General features: G+C 35.7%; 1 protein-coding gene across 4 annotated transcripts in view; it reads right to left on the bottom strand.

Annotated features, from left to right (window-relative positions):
• LOC138711839 (uncharacterized) overlaps window positions 1-15,437 on the bottom strand; it is a 159,799-nt gene that overhangs the window by 53,276 nt on the left and 91,086 nt on the right. For all 4 annotated transcript variants that reach the window (XM_069843099.1, XM_069843097.1, XM_069843096.1 and 1 more), the window contains 4 exons: window positions 9,198-9,332; window positions 5,946-6,076; window positions 3,809-3,995; window positions 801-871 (listed from right to left, as the gene is read on the bottom strand). In XM_069843099.1, coding sequence (XP_069699200.1) covers window positions 801-871; window positions 3,809-3,995; window positions 5,946-6,076; window positions 9,198-9,332 — 524 coding nt within the window. The remainder of the gene's footprint in view (window positions 1-800; window positions 872-3,808; window positions 3,996-5,945; window positions 6,077-9,197; window positions 9,333-15,437) is intronic.

Below are 15,437 nucleotides of genomic sequence, written 5' to 3'. Positions count from 1 at the left end.
AAATGCTATATTTCGACAATGTATGTATATTATTATTATTGACACAGTATCAATTTTGCAATTATACTCATTTCAATAATGTACAGAGAATATCTTTTAACTGTTCTGGAGAGTTGGAATTTCCCAGTCGCGGCCGCAGAGCGACTGTCTCCTGCTATGCAAGCTTGCGCTGTTCGCCTGGCAGGCAAGCTCATATTTTATGCTCAAAATGTCCCCTGTTGACTGCTACACATTGCTGACACCTTCCTATAAAATTATTATTAACTTCCACAAGATCAGCAGCACTGATTGATTCTGATTCTTTGATATTTTTAACTAGGTTTTTATTGTTTTTACACAAGGTACGGGTCTGTTTGGAAATTTCTGTCGGAACTTGCGTCGTGTTTTTGCACAAGATTTTCTATATTTTATGTAAGTATTATAAATATACACATGCTCACGTAATGAAAATGGCATTGGAACTAAATACTTCACACAAATAATTAAGCACAACTCAGAAACTACAGAGCATTGGAGTATGCATCCAACCCGTATGGCAGCTAGTCTAGCACTGAGACTGCAAACTGGGAACTGCGTCATCAGCGTGTTAATCTCAAGGTCGCCTGGGAACGGGAAGCGGCAACTCTCTGGGACAGTTGAAAGATATTCCCTTTATAATAATAATAATAATAATAATAATAATAATAATAATAATAATAATAATAATATGATGATGATGATAAGAAGATGACAATGGAGATAATGATGACATTGATGACTACAACGACTATGATGAACATTAATGCTATGAGAATACTTACAGCCCAAGTTATTTGAAACTGTTCCTCAGTTTTAGACACTGCTTGAAGGTTGTAGTCTATTTCTTTAGGAACTGAGAAAAAAAGAAGGAAAATAAATTGTAACAGTTTGTCTGAAAAAAAAAAGTATATATATATATATATATATATATATATATATACAAGACTCATTACTGAGTTCTATAAATCTCAAGTAATCGAATGTTATGGAATACAGTGTGAAAGAAAACACCAAACAAATCACTAGTCACCAGTTAAAATTAATGGTTTGGGTCTCAAAACAAAGATTTGTGTTCGGTACATTGCGGGCTGTACTATGTCTTTTGACCGTAAAATTCGGATTCATTCTGGTTTTGTTCCAATATACATTTCCCTTGCAAAGATCATTTCTTAATTTTGTAAAATGACCACGAATTGAAGAAACCAGACAAGCTAAGACTTGCAGCAACAAGAAACTTCTACATTACGACTGATGACATTACTTTTTGAAACTGGCATGTACTGCCTGCCATCATCTTCAATGATTGACTATTTTTTTTAGTAGGTTATTTTACGACGCTTTATCAACATCTTAGGTTATTTAGCGTCTGAATGAGATGAAGGTGATGATGCCGGTGAAATGAGTCCGAGGTCCAACACCGAAAGTTACCCTGCATTTGCTCATATTGGGTTGAGGGAATACCCCGATTGACTCTATGAATGCCAGGATGTTACAACATTTGCAATCACCAAGAACCATCCGAACACAAAAATCACACTGTGACAAAATCGTTATTCTATCACAGCGATTTTTCCGAAGCTGTCACAGTTCAGAGCTGTGACGACAAAATGCTGTCACACTCACCTCTATTCACAAGTTTATATTGTTTTTCAGTAGACTGTATACGTTCTCACTGTGTTGGATATTCTCTTTTAAAAGGTTCATCAACTCTTCTTGTAATAACATTGGACTTGTTTTGAAGTTCCAGGCAAGAGCAAAATCAGCCCCCTACAATTCTAACTAAACAAAAGGCCAAAGTGTTAAGTAGGAAGGATTTATAACACCATGCTCATGGAAAGTTGGCTTCCAGGGGATTGGAGGATGGAATATTTACTGTTTTTTAACATCTTACCAGATGATTTTTTTTTTATAGGTATAGAAGAAGGACCACAAATTACAGTGTTTAGTATGTTTTCAAGTTCTAGCATTTTATTTTTAATTGGTTATTTAACTATGCTGTATCTACTACAGTGTCGATGAAAATGGCGATAGCAAAATTTTATTTAGAGAGCTAAGGTCCAGGATTCGCAGTAGACTACCTGACACTTGCTGTATTATCACATATTCTTCGAGCGGAAACCTCACAACTCGAATTGGGTTTAAAAAAATTGATTTTCCATATTCAGAAACCACAATGTAAGCATTGAACAGAGTGTGTACAAGGATTTAGATTTAGAAGGATTTCAGTTATTTAAGAAAGGATCATAATAGTACATTATGCAACAAGTACAAGCGAGTTTCATAATTTTCATACGAGCGTCTTAATTACCATTATAGGCAAGTTTCATACGACTTTTTATGCTCGACCATATTTCTAACTTGAAATTATTCATAAATATTCATGTTATGGTTATCTAAGTGAGGAGCGGAACTGACCTAAATTGTGAGATGTGCGCAGACACAAAAGTGTTGATTTTTTCCGAGGAATGAATGTCATTGACCTTGATATAATCTAGAGAATAACATGAACATTAATCTTAATATAACCTGGAAATTGATTTAGAATTGAAAAACTATAATGAATAGGTGTACTTTAATGAGGTGCATTAAAGGGCTACTACCAGGTGTATAATTACTACATTTCGGCATGGTCGAGCATAAAAACTATTTTTCAGAAGATTTTTTGTGCTTATTTCTGCTTATAGAGTTAGAATTTTTTCTATTACTATTTTGTGGTGAGTAATGACAAATTTCTAGGCATCTGATTTCTGATTTTAGTTTAGTGTATGTATTATAGCTTTTATTTTTCTTTCCACATGGATAAAACTAAACATAAGGCATGATCTGGTCGGCTCCCAAGAGGTATTAAGTTGGCCAACCCTGATATATATTTTTATTTTATTGGGTTATTTTACGACATTGTATCAACATCTCAGGTTATTTAGCATCTGAGTGAAATGAAGGTGATAATGCCGGTGAAATGCATCCAGGGTCCAGCACCGAGAGTTACCCAGCATTTGCTCATATTGGGTTGAGGGAAAACCCCGGAAAAAGACTCAACCAGGTAACTTGCCGCGATCAGGATTCGAACCCGGGCCACCTGATTTTGCGGCCAGATGTGCTGACCGTTACATACATACATACATACATACATACATACATACATACATACATACATACATATGTACAGTGGTGTATTTGTAAAGAAAAAGCGACCTGGCTCTGCGATTTCGAAGTATAAGCTACTGGGCCATTCTGTTTAAACAGAAACAGTTGGTTTATATTATATAGTAAACAAAATTGAAGCGACTTCCTGATAGCAAAGTTAAAGAGCTTATTGTTGTTAGGTCTGAAGAGTAGACTTCACTGTAAAATTGCAAAGTATGACTTTTAATAAATGCAAAATTTGACAATATGAAAATCATAAAAGTGTTCTGGTGCCACCCAGCCTCGAAAAATAGCACCCTGGCACAGCCAGGTCCCATCAGGCCTGAAATACACCCTTGCATACGCTACATATACTATATATACAATTAAAAGAAGGTAGATTTTGACGATCGATAACTTTAACAAGATGTTTGGATTGACATGTGACTAACCAGAAAAATCATTAGTTTGTTACCGGTATGTCATCAAGTGTTGTCTAATGCTGATAGAAAAATGAGAAACTGCTCATAAAAGGAGGAAGACTGAGAAAAGTAACTGAAGAAAGAGACGAGAAAAAGGGAGAAAACGAAAGAAAGATCAGGGAAGAAAAGAGGAAAAAGAAACAAGACGAAAAGAAAGAAGAGATGCTCACTGTAGCACTTACCCACACATTTCGTAGTGACATTTACTGTGGGCACTTCCGGTCCCTGGTAACTGTTGCCATCCTTGTCTATGAACACTGCCCGGACTTGGTACACTGTCCCTGGCTGAAGCCCTTTGATTTCTGTTTCAATACTTTCATTTGAAGGCAACAAGCGTGGTTGCAGTTCCTTCCATATCTCATGTGGTTCCTACAAAACATATAATTTGATACAATGAACTAAAAAATATAATATAATTTATTTCCTCTCGATTATAAAGATGATTTATAAAATTAACATACCCGAAAGAGCAAAGCTCGTGCTCGAGTGCAGTTCAGCTATAATACTTATAGAATACAAATAAAATACCAAGACATATTACAGTGCATACAAAATAAATTAGAAACAATACAAGGATAGTAATCAAGGTATAATATAATATATAAAATACAATATAAAAGTAAAAATAGAATATAAAAATCCACCGTCGTATTTCAGTTGGTAGCGCACCTGCTCGCCAATCAGTCTCGGGGGCCTGACTCCCTCCTCAGCCAACTACCTGGTTGTGCTCTCACTGGGGTCCTCCCCAACAGAACTGTATTTCAATTTCTAGAATATGGTACAGATTCAGAAGTCTCCTTGCCAATGTGTCCACAGCATGTGCTTGGCTTACAACCCCCCCCTCTCTCTCTCCCTCTCCCTCCCCGTCTCCTCCCCTCCCCTTTCCCTCCCCCTCTCTCTCAACAGGATTGTCTTTGGTTATATGTTCGTTCTCTGTAGGCCTACTGCAGTTATTCCTGAACTCTAGCATGGATTTTTCTTAAAATTCAGTATATACGAGTCAATTCACTCAGCAATGATGCACATGATACTTTATTTTTATTATTAAAACAGTAACATTAAGATAATTGAAGATAATCCCTACAATAAGAGAATACCGTATATAGGTCTACTAAAAGGTTATAGACAGAGTCAAATACCCTTGAAATGACTATTAATTGTTGGGCCCAAACCAGATCTATTAAAATGACGAACGAATGAACGAAAGAACAAACGAATGAATGAATGAATGAATTCATCCATAATTCTCTGCCCAAGGCACGTCTTACATTGCAAACCCAGTATTCTCCAATCTTTCCTATTTTCTGCCTTCCTCTTAGTCCCCGCATATGAATGAGAGTGAATGAATGATGATGATGGTAATGAAAAATAATACAATGAATGAATGAGTGAATGAATGATGATGATGGTAATGAAAAATAATACAAGATGATGATTTACTCTAAATCAAATTCAACTATCTTAATTAATAACATGGAATGCCAAATGAAACTTTATAAATAATTCTCTTCAAAACGGTTCTCAGAAATGAATTTTTGTTATTTATAAAAATTATATGTCCAATCAAGAAGGTAAATGCATGCTCCCTTTTTAACAGGATTCTGTGACAGCACATACAGCCCACTATTCTATGAACGAACTTCACAGAGTATCCAACGATACAGTTTTATTAACATTAGTGGCTTTCTAAATTCTTCAACCTAACCCACTGTGACTTTTATCGCTGGAAATTCTAAAAGTAAAATGCGCAAATAACAATCCACTTGCTCTAGAAAAACTGAAAAATATAATCTGGAAAAACATCCCCTACAATTCTCAATGAGATTTTTCCAGGATTTTCCCTCAACCCATTAAGAACAAATGAATACTTTCATTTGCTCGTTTTGCCGTCATTATTATCTTTATCTTCATACATTCTGCTTACATTCATACCCTTGTCATTCCATCGTACACGGCGAACAGAATCCGACCTAATGGGCACCCCAACCTCAGAACAGAATTCAGTATAATCTCCAAAAATTTAGGCAATGCGCAAATGTCTATACCAGTACACTAATATGCGCAGCATTAGCATAAAAAATCCTCCATCCAAAAAAGAACTATCGAAATCAGTGGTCGAAAAGAATCTCCTTTCCTTGATAGTCATGGTGGAGGACATAATTAGTCTTACTGCACATATATATATATATATATATATATATATATATATATATATATATATATATATATTTTGCAAATGCTATGTTACGAATTAAGTATGCAGTCAAGAATAATTCCTCCTTCATGAAATATAAAAGCGAAACAGGAATATCTACTAACCCTGATCTGAAGTTGATAGAATCGTGGAGTTCCTCGGCCCTTCAAACTGTCCTGATCTGTGCTGAACTTCACCTTCAGCATGTTGAAGTTCACTTTTTCGATGTCTGGGGCGACTCGCAAGTGCGTGTAATCTGTGAGCATATTAAACACAAAGTAAACTATGTGAAGATGAGTTAACAAACGTGAATACTTGGTCTTTGATGCTGTATCTTAATTAACCGATAAATGTAATATTTTTTTTATTTTTCATGTCTTGTTCGTAAATGTAGGGACAGGCAGAAAGGATGCATTTTAAATTATGACCTTCAATTAAGACAGTAATAAAATACAAATATAGGATAAGGTAATTCAGACACTGGTATAATGTGTACTGCAAAACAATAACAAAATAAGCCATCGATTTAATATACAATAATTTATGTTTCAATGTGTATATAAGTATGTGTACATATGATCTAAATAGGGTACATAATATTATTAGTTTCGTACTGCCATTAAATGCCATATTGTCTATAAAGGTGGAAGCCTTAACCCCTTGCCACCCTCTGGCTGATTTGGCCTGTCATGGGGTTGACTTTACCTTTAGCATCATTAGTAAAAAAAACACGCGCATGCGCGCATGTACACACACAGACATAGATACACACATCTCTCTCCACATTTGGTTGATTAAGATCTTGAACTTCGCCAGTCTGGAATTTTTTTTTTTTATTATTTTAATCCATTGGCGTGTGCAGTATTGACTTCATGTCATTCATCCAAGTGTCTAGAAGTCAATTTATGAAATGGAGCAGCTACTAGGTAAACATACACCAATGTACAACAACAGGGTTCTTCCAGTTTTATTTCTCTGATTATTGCACCCAGGGGAGAAAGACCGAAAAGATCTAGCAGAACTCTATTGGGAAGCACGAGGACCCAGCTCCAGTCATTTGAAAACAAAAACAACAGTTTTATTTCTCTTCCAAAGAAACCCATACCGAGTATTTTCCTTAGCATTAAAAATCCATCACCATTTCGTATACTCAGGATCACCTGACAGACATGCAAACTGCTCATTCACTGACACAGCTAATGTGAAACTTCAAGTTACCGGTATTTTTAATTTTTGACTTTCGATTCTCTCCTGGAGTATATAGACTACATTTCCTCCTAATCGAACATCATGATATAGTGTTAACAAGATAGCTAACATACAGTTGATATACCAGAAAGAATCGCATTCATTGTAGTCAGTTCTTTATCCAGTGAAATTTTGAATTACAGATGCTTTCCATATAATGGTAGAGTTATGGTCGAGATATATATATATATACCTTATACATACATACAAACAAATGACCTTACAAGCTACAAAGAACACAATAAATTGAGTTGGTTAAAATTTAAGTATATACAAGAGTTACTTATGAATTAAACAGTCAAATGCTATGAATTATTAATTAAACAATGAGATACAAACTGAGTAGCAAAATTAAACTTATATACATACAATGCTAATATATTTCAAAAAATGTTACACAACAGGAAGAGATTTTACCTAACATAATTAGGAAAATTAAATCCAAACGTTTGAGATGAGCAGGGCATGTAGCACGTATCAGTGTATCCAGAAATGCATAGAAAGTGTTAGTTGGGAGGCTGGAGGGAAAGAGACCTTTGAGGAGGTTGAAACGAAGATGGGAGGATAATATTAAAATGGATTTGAGGGAGTTGGACTATGATGCTAGGGACTGGATGAATCTTGCTCAGGATAGAAACCGATGGCAGGCTTATGTGAGGGCAGCAATGAACCTCTGGGTTTCTAAAAACCATTTGTAAGTAAGTAATAGAAGGAAATTATTGTGAGACAATTGTGAAAATACAGCACTATCAGGATGCATGTCTTGTTTGTTGTTGTTTAGTCAACTGTTCGAAGACAGGTCTGAACCTCGCAAGTGATACCAAGGCAACTAGGCAACTAGAGCAGGAGATAATGGGGGTAGGGTGGCCAGTTCCTTTCCTCCTCTATTGCATACATCGCCGACTAGCTACATATTACACTAGTCAGACTTCAGATGCATACAAACAACTGTTCTTCCACTGACACACATCATCAAGTGTGATGTACTGTCTGATACTAGATGTACATATTAGTCAGAATCTCAATCAGAAGAAAGATGCATGTCTGAAGAACGAAATTACCATGTAGTCAGTGATTGTTAAAGTCAGTATAATTAGAATGAATTGTTAAGGAAGTTATGCTATAAGTTATTTTTAAAAGTGTTTATTGTCTTGCAGCCCGTAATCCATTGTTGCGAGGTGGAGACTGTAAAAGAAGAGTAACAAGATGTTCTATGAAGAGATATACTTAGCGTATGATAGATAAGTGATCTGGTATTTACGTCGTAATTAGAGTATTGATAAGGGAAATAGACGAAAGGTAATTTGGTGTTGGAGTGTGCAGAATTCGAAAGAATTCGTTCGAGTTAGAACCACGAAAGGCTTGAGAAGGATGTTGATATGTGATCATATCGCCAGATGTTGCACATGTATCTAACGCACATATTCTGAACTCGTTGTAGTTTGTCTGACAGGTCAGAACTTAGGTCACTTAACAGAACGTCACAATAATCGCTGTGCAGCATTACTATGCTTTGTACTAGGGTAAATTTTAGTTGCTGGGACAAAAAGTTTCTTAAGCGACTCAAGCAGTGATGGTGGTGGTGGTGAACAATAACCCAATCAGTATGAGATTAACATATGGTTAATATGATGTCCCCCTTAGCCATTGTTAAACACGCTGAGACTGAGTAAATTACGAAGTCGAAGAACAGAGTTCATGCATTAATATCAAAAATTTCAATGTGGTTTATGGTTATTTAACAATTAAAAGCAGCTCACAAGGAAGATTCCACGTATTAGTAGCTTTAACTCGTGCTCTATGATGTTACAGCCTCTCTTGCCTCTAAACTGGAGGAAGCAAAGTATATTGCGATGCTCCCCATGCAGATGGTAGATCTCTTGTGGAAGATAGGTAAATGACATATGGAATTATGTAATAATGACGGGTTTTAGGATTGGAAAGGAAGTGGACTGTGATACTTTGTGACAGACACTAACCTAGAATTCGTCTGGAAAGGCTTGGATAACTACAAAAACCCAAGCTGGTACTGGGATCGAACAAGATCTTCCAAATATAAGGCAAGTGGGATAACCATTAAACTTCTGTGCTTGATTCTCTGACAGTCAATTCCATTAATAAATACTCACTTTGTTGGCAAAGTGGCGGGTAGAATCCGTCCTCACAGCCAGAAGGACAGCGACCTGTGTAAGGGTCACAAGGACCTTCGATGCAATTTCCACACTTTTGCTTGCATCCTGCTCCGTACTCTCCAGGACCACAGTCTGGCGAAAAAACATTTGTAAATATAACACAAAATAATATAAAGGATTAACTCATAACTTGAACATAAAATAAACTGAAAGCCATTTACACGAACTCTAGTAAACTAACAATGAATACCGTATATTTCTGAAGTTCAGCATAGGCTGAAGTGGAAGCAGGGGCAGCTCGTCCATAAGAGCTGCGGAGCTGCAGCACTCCCTGCTTTGACAGGAAAATAAAAATAATATTTATTTTAATTTGTAGAAGAATTGTTACAGCTTTTATTGGTAAATTGCTTTATATTTCATCTGGCCGGGAATATGTACTATTATCTTATGCATAATCTTTTTGCACGTCGACTGTATTGGAATTGACACTGCATTCAAAGTCGTCCTGGGATCTGCAGGATGGTCAGCTCATAGAGAGTGTGTCTTGCATGGTCAGGGAGTAGAGAGGTGAAGGGAAGCAGAGGGAAACTGCTGCTGCAGTGGCTTGCAGAGCCAGGCCACAAGGGAACTTTCCTCTCCTCCCACACTGCTATTGTAATGCTGCGTCAAATGGATTCTCTATTCCCTTGAAACGTAATGACAAAATTTTTATTTTCTTTTCACATACTTATTGTTGTAGAATCTTATCGAGTTAATATAACGAAATTAATATTCTCTTTTGCCTTATTATTACATATATATCCAGCCTCCAGCAGAACCTAATATTTGCCTTAACTCAAAATGATTGCACGAGTAGAATCCTTTTGATATAGAATGTAAAATATGAAAGAGACTTCTTTTCCAGTTTTAGAAAATTGTTGACCATCAGTATATCTGAGTGTTGCTTTGGTTTGACGTCTTAATACCGTAACTTAACCAGTGCAAATTTGCAAGCATTAGTGTGTGTGAATTACAGAATATTAATTTTATTTTTCTCAACTTTCCCTTGCGGGGAATATTGATGTAATGAAGTGAAATTAAAGGGTTGTCCGTTACCCAACTTAAATCTTACTTAAGCTTCATCCAGCCGAAATAGTGCATATATGTAAGGAAGTATAACAATGAAATTAACGCTAAGCATTTGTGGTTACATGGATGTGAACAAAAAAAAATCTGTATTTTGTTTTCCTTGCCTCCTCTTCGGTGGTGATGCTGCATGGACTAGGAGTGGTGTGACAGATTTAGGACATTTGCCCCTAAAAAGCAAAATGCACGAATCTTCGCAGTCTTACCTGAAAAATGTTGTTTCATTGGCTATGTTACGCAACTCATACTGCTGTGCAATTAAGTGAAACGAACAGAACAAACATTCTCAAACATAATCAAGAAGTGAGAAAAAATCGTGAAATTATTTAAAAAAAAATATTGATTGTATCAAATTTTATGGCCAATATGAACTTCCCCTTAGGGGACATGATGAAAAAACGATTCGAAGAACCCTGATGTGTTTCGTGGGTTGCTTCAGTTCTTGAGTAATCTAAACGAGCCTCTCAAAAATCATTTGGAACATGTCACTGTTTAAGGTTATTCTAAGACAATTCAGAATGAACTGGTAGATTGTAAGTTGAGTGTCTGCCAATCTGAAATTCAGACTGAAATTGATGGTATTAGTTTTTCTTAGAGATTAGCAAATGGTCCCACAGACATCTCCCAGGAAGTTTTGGTTTTTCGATATGTAGTGCATTTATTTTTGTCCTATACTTATTAGTAATGGTATCAAGAAGTGAAATTTGTATGTACCGAAATCTACTACAGCTCTCCCAATCCACAAGTTCACGAACCGCCACTGAGTGGAAGCCATATAAATCTGTAAACTTAAGTAAATTGAAGAAAACCTTTTAATTAGCTTAAACAGACCTAAGTATGATATGTTTCTGAGGTGAAAGTTGTTGTTGTTGTTTTCTAATGCCAGGCATTTGACAATAAAGTCCAATATTTTTCAAAGATATTATCATGACTAGAGTCGACCTGGTTGGCGAGCTAGTATAGCGCTGGCCTTCTATGCCCGAGGTTGCGGGTTCGATCCTGGGCCAGGTCGATGGCATTTAAGTGTGCTTAAATGCGACAGGCTCATGTCAGTAGATTTACTGGCATGTAAAAGAACTCCTGCGGGACAAAATTCCGGCACATCCGGCGACGCTGATATAACCTCTGCAGTTGCGAGCGTCGTTAAATAAAACATAATTTATAAATTGAAATTCATGACTAGCCACTGAAGCACAGATTTTGAGGCGTTCCGAATCCATTTCTTGGTTTGAGTTGCACAATGGACAGTTAGGGGACTGATATATTCCAATTCTATGCAGGTGTTTGGCCAAACAATCATGGCCTGTTGCCAATCTAAATGCAGCTACAGACGATTTTCGTGGTAAATCGGGAATTAACTGTGGATTTTGATGCAGAGAGTTCCATTTTTTCCCTTGGGATTGAGTTATCAAATTTTGTTTGTTGAAGTCTAAGTATGTAGATTTAATAAATCTCTTCACAGAGTTATACGTAGATTTAGTAACAGGTCTGTAAGTAGCAGTGCTGCCCTTCTTTGCTAAAGCATCCGCATTCTCGTTTCCCAGGATTCCACAATGGGATGGTATCCATTGGAATACAATTCTTTTATTGAGTGATAATAATTGAGAGAGCATTTTAGCTATTTCTGCTGTTTGAGGTGAAGGTGTGTGTTTAGAGACGATTGATAGAATAGCTGCTTTGGAGTCTGACAATATAACTGCATTCCTAAATTTATTGATGTGACATAGAAGATTCCTGAGACATTCACTTATTGCAATGATTTCACCATCAAAACTAGTTGTTCCATATCCAAGAGATCTATAAAGTGAGAAGAGACAGCACGTAACACCTACACCGGCACCTTGTTCTCTGGAGATCAAGGATCCGTCGGTGTATAAATGAGGCCAGTTTTGTGAAGGGTACCTAATATTAATTGTCTCTAAAGACAATTGTTTCAGTGTTTACTTCTGATTTCAGTATTTCTTCTGTTAAATTTAGGTTATATTCTATATTTAATAGAGTTAAAGGGTTTGGTTTAATTTGTAAGTTTTCTTTTAAATTCGGGATATTGATTTTCTGTTTTAATTCTTGAACCATGGATATGAAACTTTTTTTAGTTGTCAATCTACAAAGAGGACTGTATGAATGCCAATTGTTACCTGGTAATCTGATAAGTTTTTCATATTGAATCAGTGCTTTTTCTTCTATTGTCATTTTGATGCTGTTAATATTAGTGAGGAATTTCATAGAATCTATTGGCGTTGTTTTGATTCCACCAGTAATGAGTCTGAGAGCTTGGTTTTGAACATATTCTATGTCGTTTATTAAAGGTGAAGTAATTAAAATTTCTCCGCAGTATGTCAGCACTGGCTGTATAAACATTTTGTATGTAGTGTTCAAAGTATTCCTAGAGCATCCCCATTTCTTTCCTGCTAGTCTTTTTAGAAGGGAGAATCTTTTACGAGCTTTTTCAGAAATGTATTTCAAATGATTGCTCCATGTTAACTTACTATCGAAAATAACTCCAAGATATTTGGATTCATAAGTCCTAGGAAGGTGTTGGCCATTGTATTGGATATTGAATTCTCTTTCTTTTTTACCAAGTGAAAATATTTGGTAGTTACTTTTGCTTAAATTGAGTGTCATCAAATTTGATGTATTCCATTCATGTAGTTGATTTAGAGCTTTAAGAGCAGAATTTTGAATTTTGTCTCTATGTCTGTAAGATCCAGAAGTCCACAAAACTATATCATCTGCAAATAATGCTGTTTTCATGTTTGATTGCTCTAGGAGGGAGGGTAAGTCATTTATATAAATATTGAATAAAGTTGTGCTGAGGACAGCGCCCTGAGGTAGACCTCGATATGTTTGTCTGTAACTAGAAAGTGAGTTATTGAATTTAGTGGCAATGAATCGTTGACTAAGGAATTCTGATATCCATCTGAACATATTGCTGGAGATACCTAATTTCTGGAGTTTTAGTAATAATTTATTTCTCCAAACAGAGTCATATGCTAACTGAAAGTCAATAAATATTGCCAAGGTATCTTCTTTCTTGTTAAAACTGTCTTTTATTTCTTGGCCGAGGCGTATGACTTGTTCATTGGTAGAGTGTAGTTGTCGAAAACCGGCTTGTCTTGGTGATAAAAGATTTTGGGATTCTAAATACCAAGTTAATCTGTTGGAGATCATGGACTCCATGGTTTTTGCTATCATGCATAATAGTGCTATTGGTCGATAACTATTAACATCATGAGCAGGTTTCCCTTTTTTTTGAATTGGTACAATGATTGCTTTTTTCCAAGCTGCAGGAATTGAGATGTTCCATGATAAATTGAAAATGGATAAAAGTACAGACTTGGCTTTTTCCCCCAGATGTTTAAAAAATTCGGAATGAATGTTGTCGGGGCCAGGAGATTTCTTGGTTTTTAAATTTTGTATAGCTAGAGTTAATTCTTTGGAAGTAAAATTTTGATGAAATATTTCAGGTTTTGTACTGGTAATATTGTTTTTATTATTTTTATGTAATTTTCTCTTGATAAATTTGTCAGTTTTTTTGATATTGAGATGTAATCTGTGAGAGTTTGAGTAGTGTTTATTAAATGCGTTTGCTATATCTCTACTATCTGTTAGTGTTTGTTATTATGAATAATAGGTTGGCTAGTATTTTCCTGTGTATTGGAAATATTCTTCAGAAATTTATATGTTTTAGAGCTATCGGTTCTGTAATTCATATTTTCAATAAATTTATTGAAACTGATGTTTTTTTGCTGTTATGATTGCTTTTTTAAGAATGGCAGTCTTCTTCCTCCAATCTTGAGTATCTTCTGGTGTTTTGCTATGTTCTGCTTTGGTTCTTGCTTTATCTCTGTCATGTTTCAATAAATTCAGGTTTTCTGTCCAGTTATTTACATTAACTGGACCACATTTTGCACAAATGAACCAAACCACATGATGCTTGAACTGAGGAAAATGTACGGTACTTTAAAGTTAAATGTAAGTGATAAATTGACAAATATAACTACATACTTCATGCTTCCCATTGTGGAATCCTGGGAAACGAGAATGCGGATGCTTTAGCAAAGAAGGGCAGCACTGCTACGTACAGATCTGTTACTAAATCTACGTATTACTCTGTGAAGAGATTTATTAAATCTACATACTTAGACTTCAACAAACAAAATTTGATAACTCAATCCCAAGGGAAAAAATGGAACTCTCTGCATCAAAATCCACAGTTAATTCCCGATTTACCACGAAAATCGTCTGTAGCTGCATTTAGATTGGCAACAGGCCATGATTGTTTGGCCAAACACCTGCATAGAATTGGAATATATCAGTCCCCTAACTGTCCATTGTGCAACTCAGACCAAGAAATGGATTCGGAACACCTCAAAATCTGTGCTTCAGTGGCTAGTCATGATAATATCTTTGAAAAATATTGGACTTTATTGTCAAATGCCTGGCATTAGAAAACAACAACAACTTCATGCTTTAACCAAAAGCGTATTGTACGAAGTATCTTTGTTCAAAATATGGATCCTTGGAAATAGTTAATTACTGAGACATTAAATTTGTTTGTGAGTTGGTTCCTTTCTGCAGAATGTGGTCCAACTGAAGTAGAACTAAGAGTGAATTAAACCCTGAAGTGTTGTAGCTATAGGATGAAGTGGAAGCATATACATAAACTGAAGTAAATTTAAGAATGGGTATAACACTGAAGTTCAACATAGGCTGTAATTTACATTAACTTAAGTTGACCTACGAATGAGTTAATCTCTGAAGTGAAAATCTGTTCCACATAAGCCTATTTAATTTAAGACAGAGGTAACCTTTAATATAGTAATAAGATCAATTTCAAGCAGAAACTTAATATAATTCAACATTCAAATATGTTAAATCTGAAATTTAAGTGAAAGCCATCTACACGAACTTAGCATAATGTAACTTAGAGTCATAATGAATTTAATTCTGAGGATTAGCAATCATTGGAGTGGAAACTACACTGAGGTGCAAACAAATGTAAAAAACTTGGAAAAGTAAGCAATTCTGTATTAAATGTGGAAAAGTGAAGTCTATCTTTGTAACATATTTTTATGGTTTTATGATTTTACTGACGGTTTTTGAAACAGC

The sequence above is a fragment of the Periplaneta americana genome, chromosome 13, assembly GCF_040183065.1.
Source record: "Periplaneta americana isolate PAMFEO1 chromosome 13, P.americana_PAMFEO1_priV1, whole genome shotgun sequence".
NCBI classification, from domain to species: Eukaryota; Metazoa; Arthropoda; class Insecta; order Blattodea; family Blattidae; genus Periplaneta; species Periplaneta americana.
Note: the sequence above shows the minus strand (reverse complement) of the source record. Positions and strands in the feature narration are given on the sequence as shown.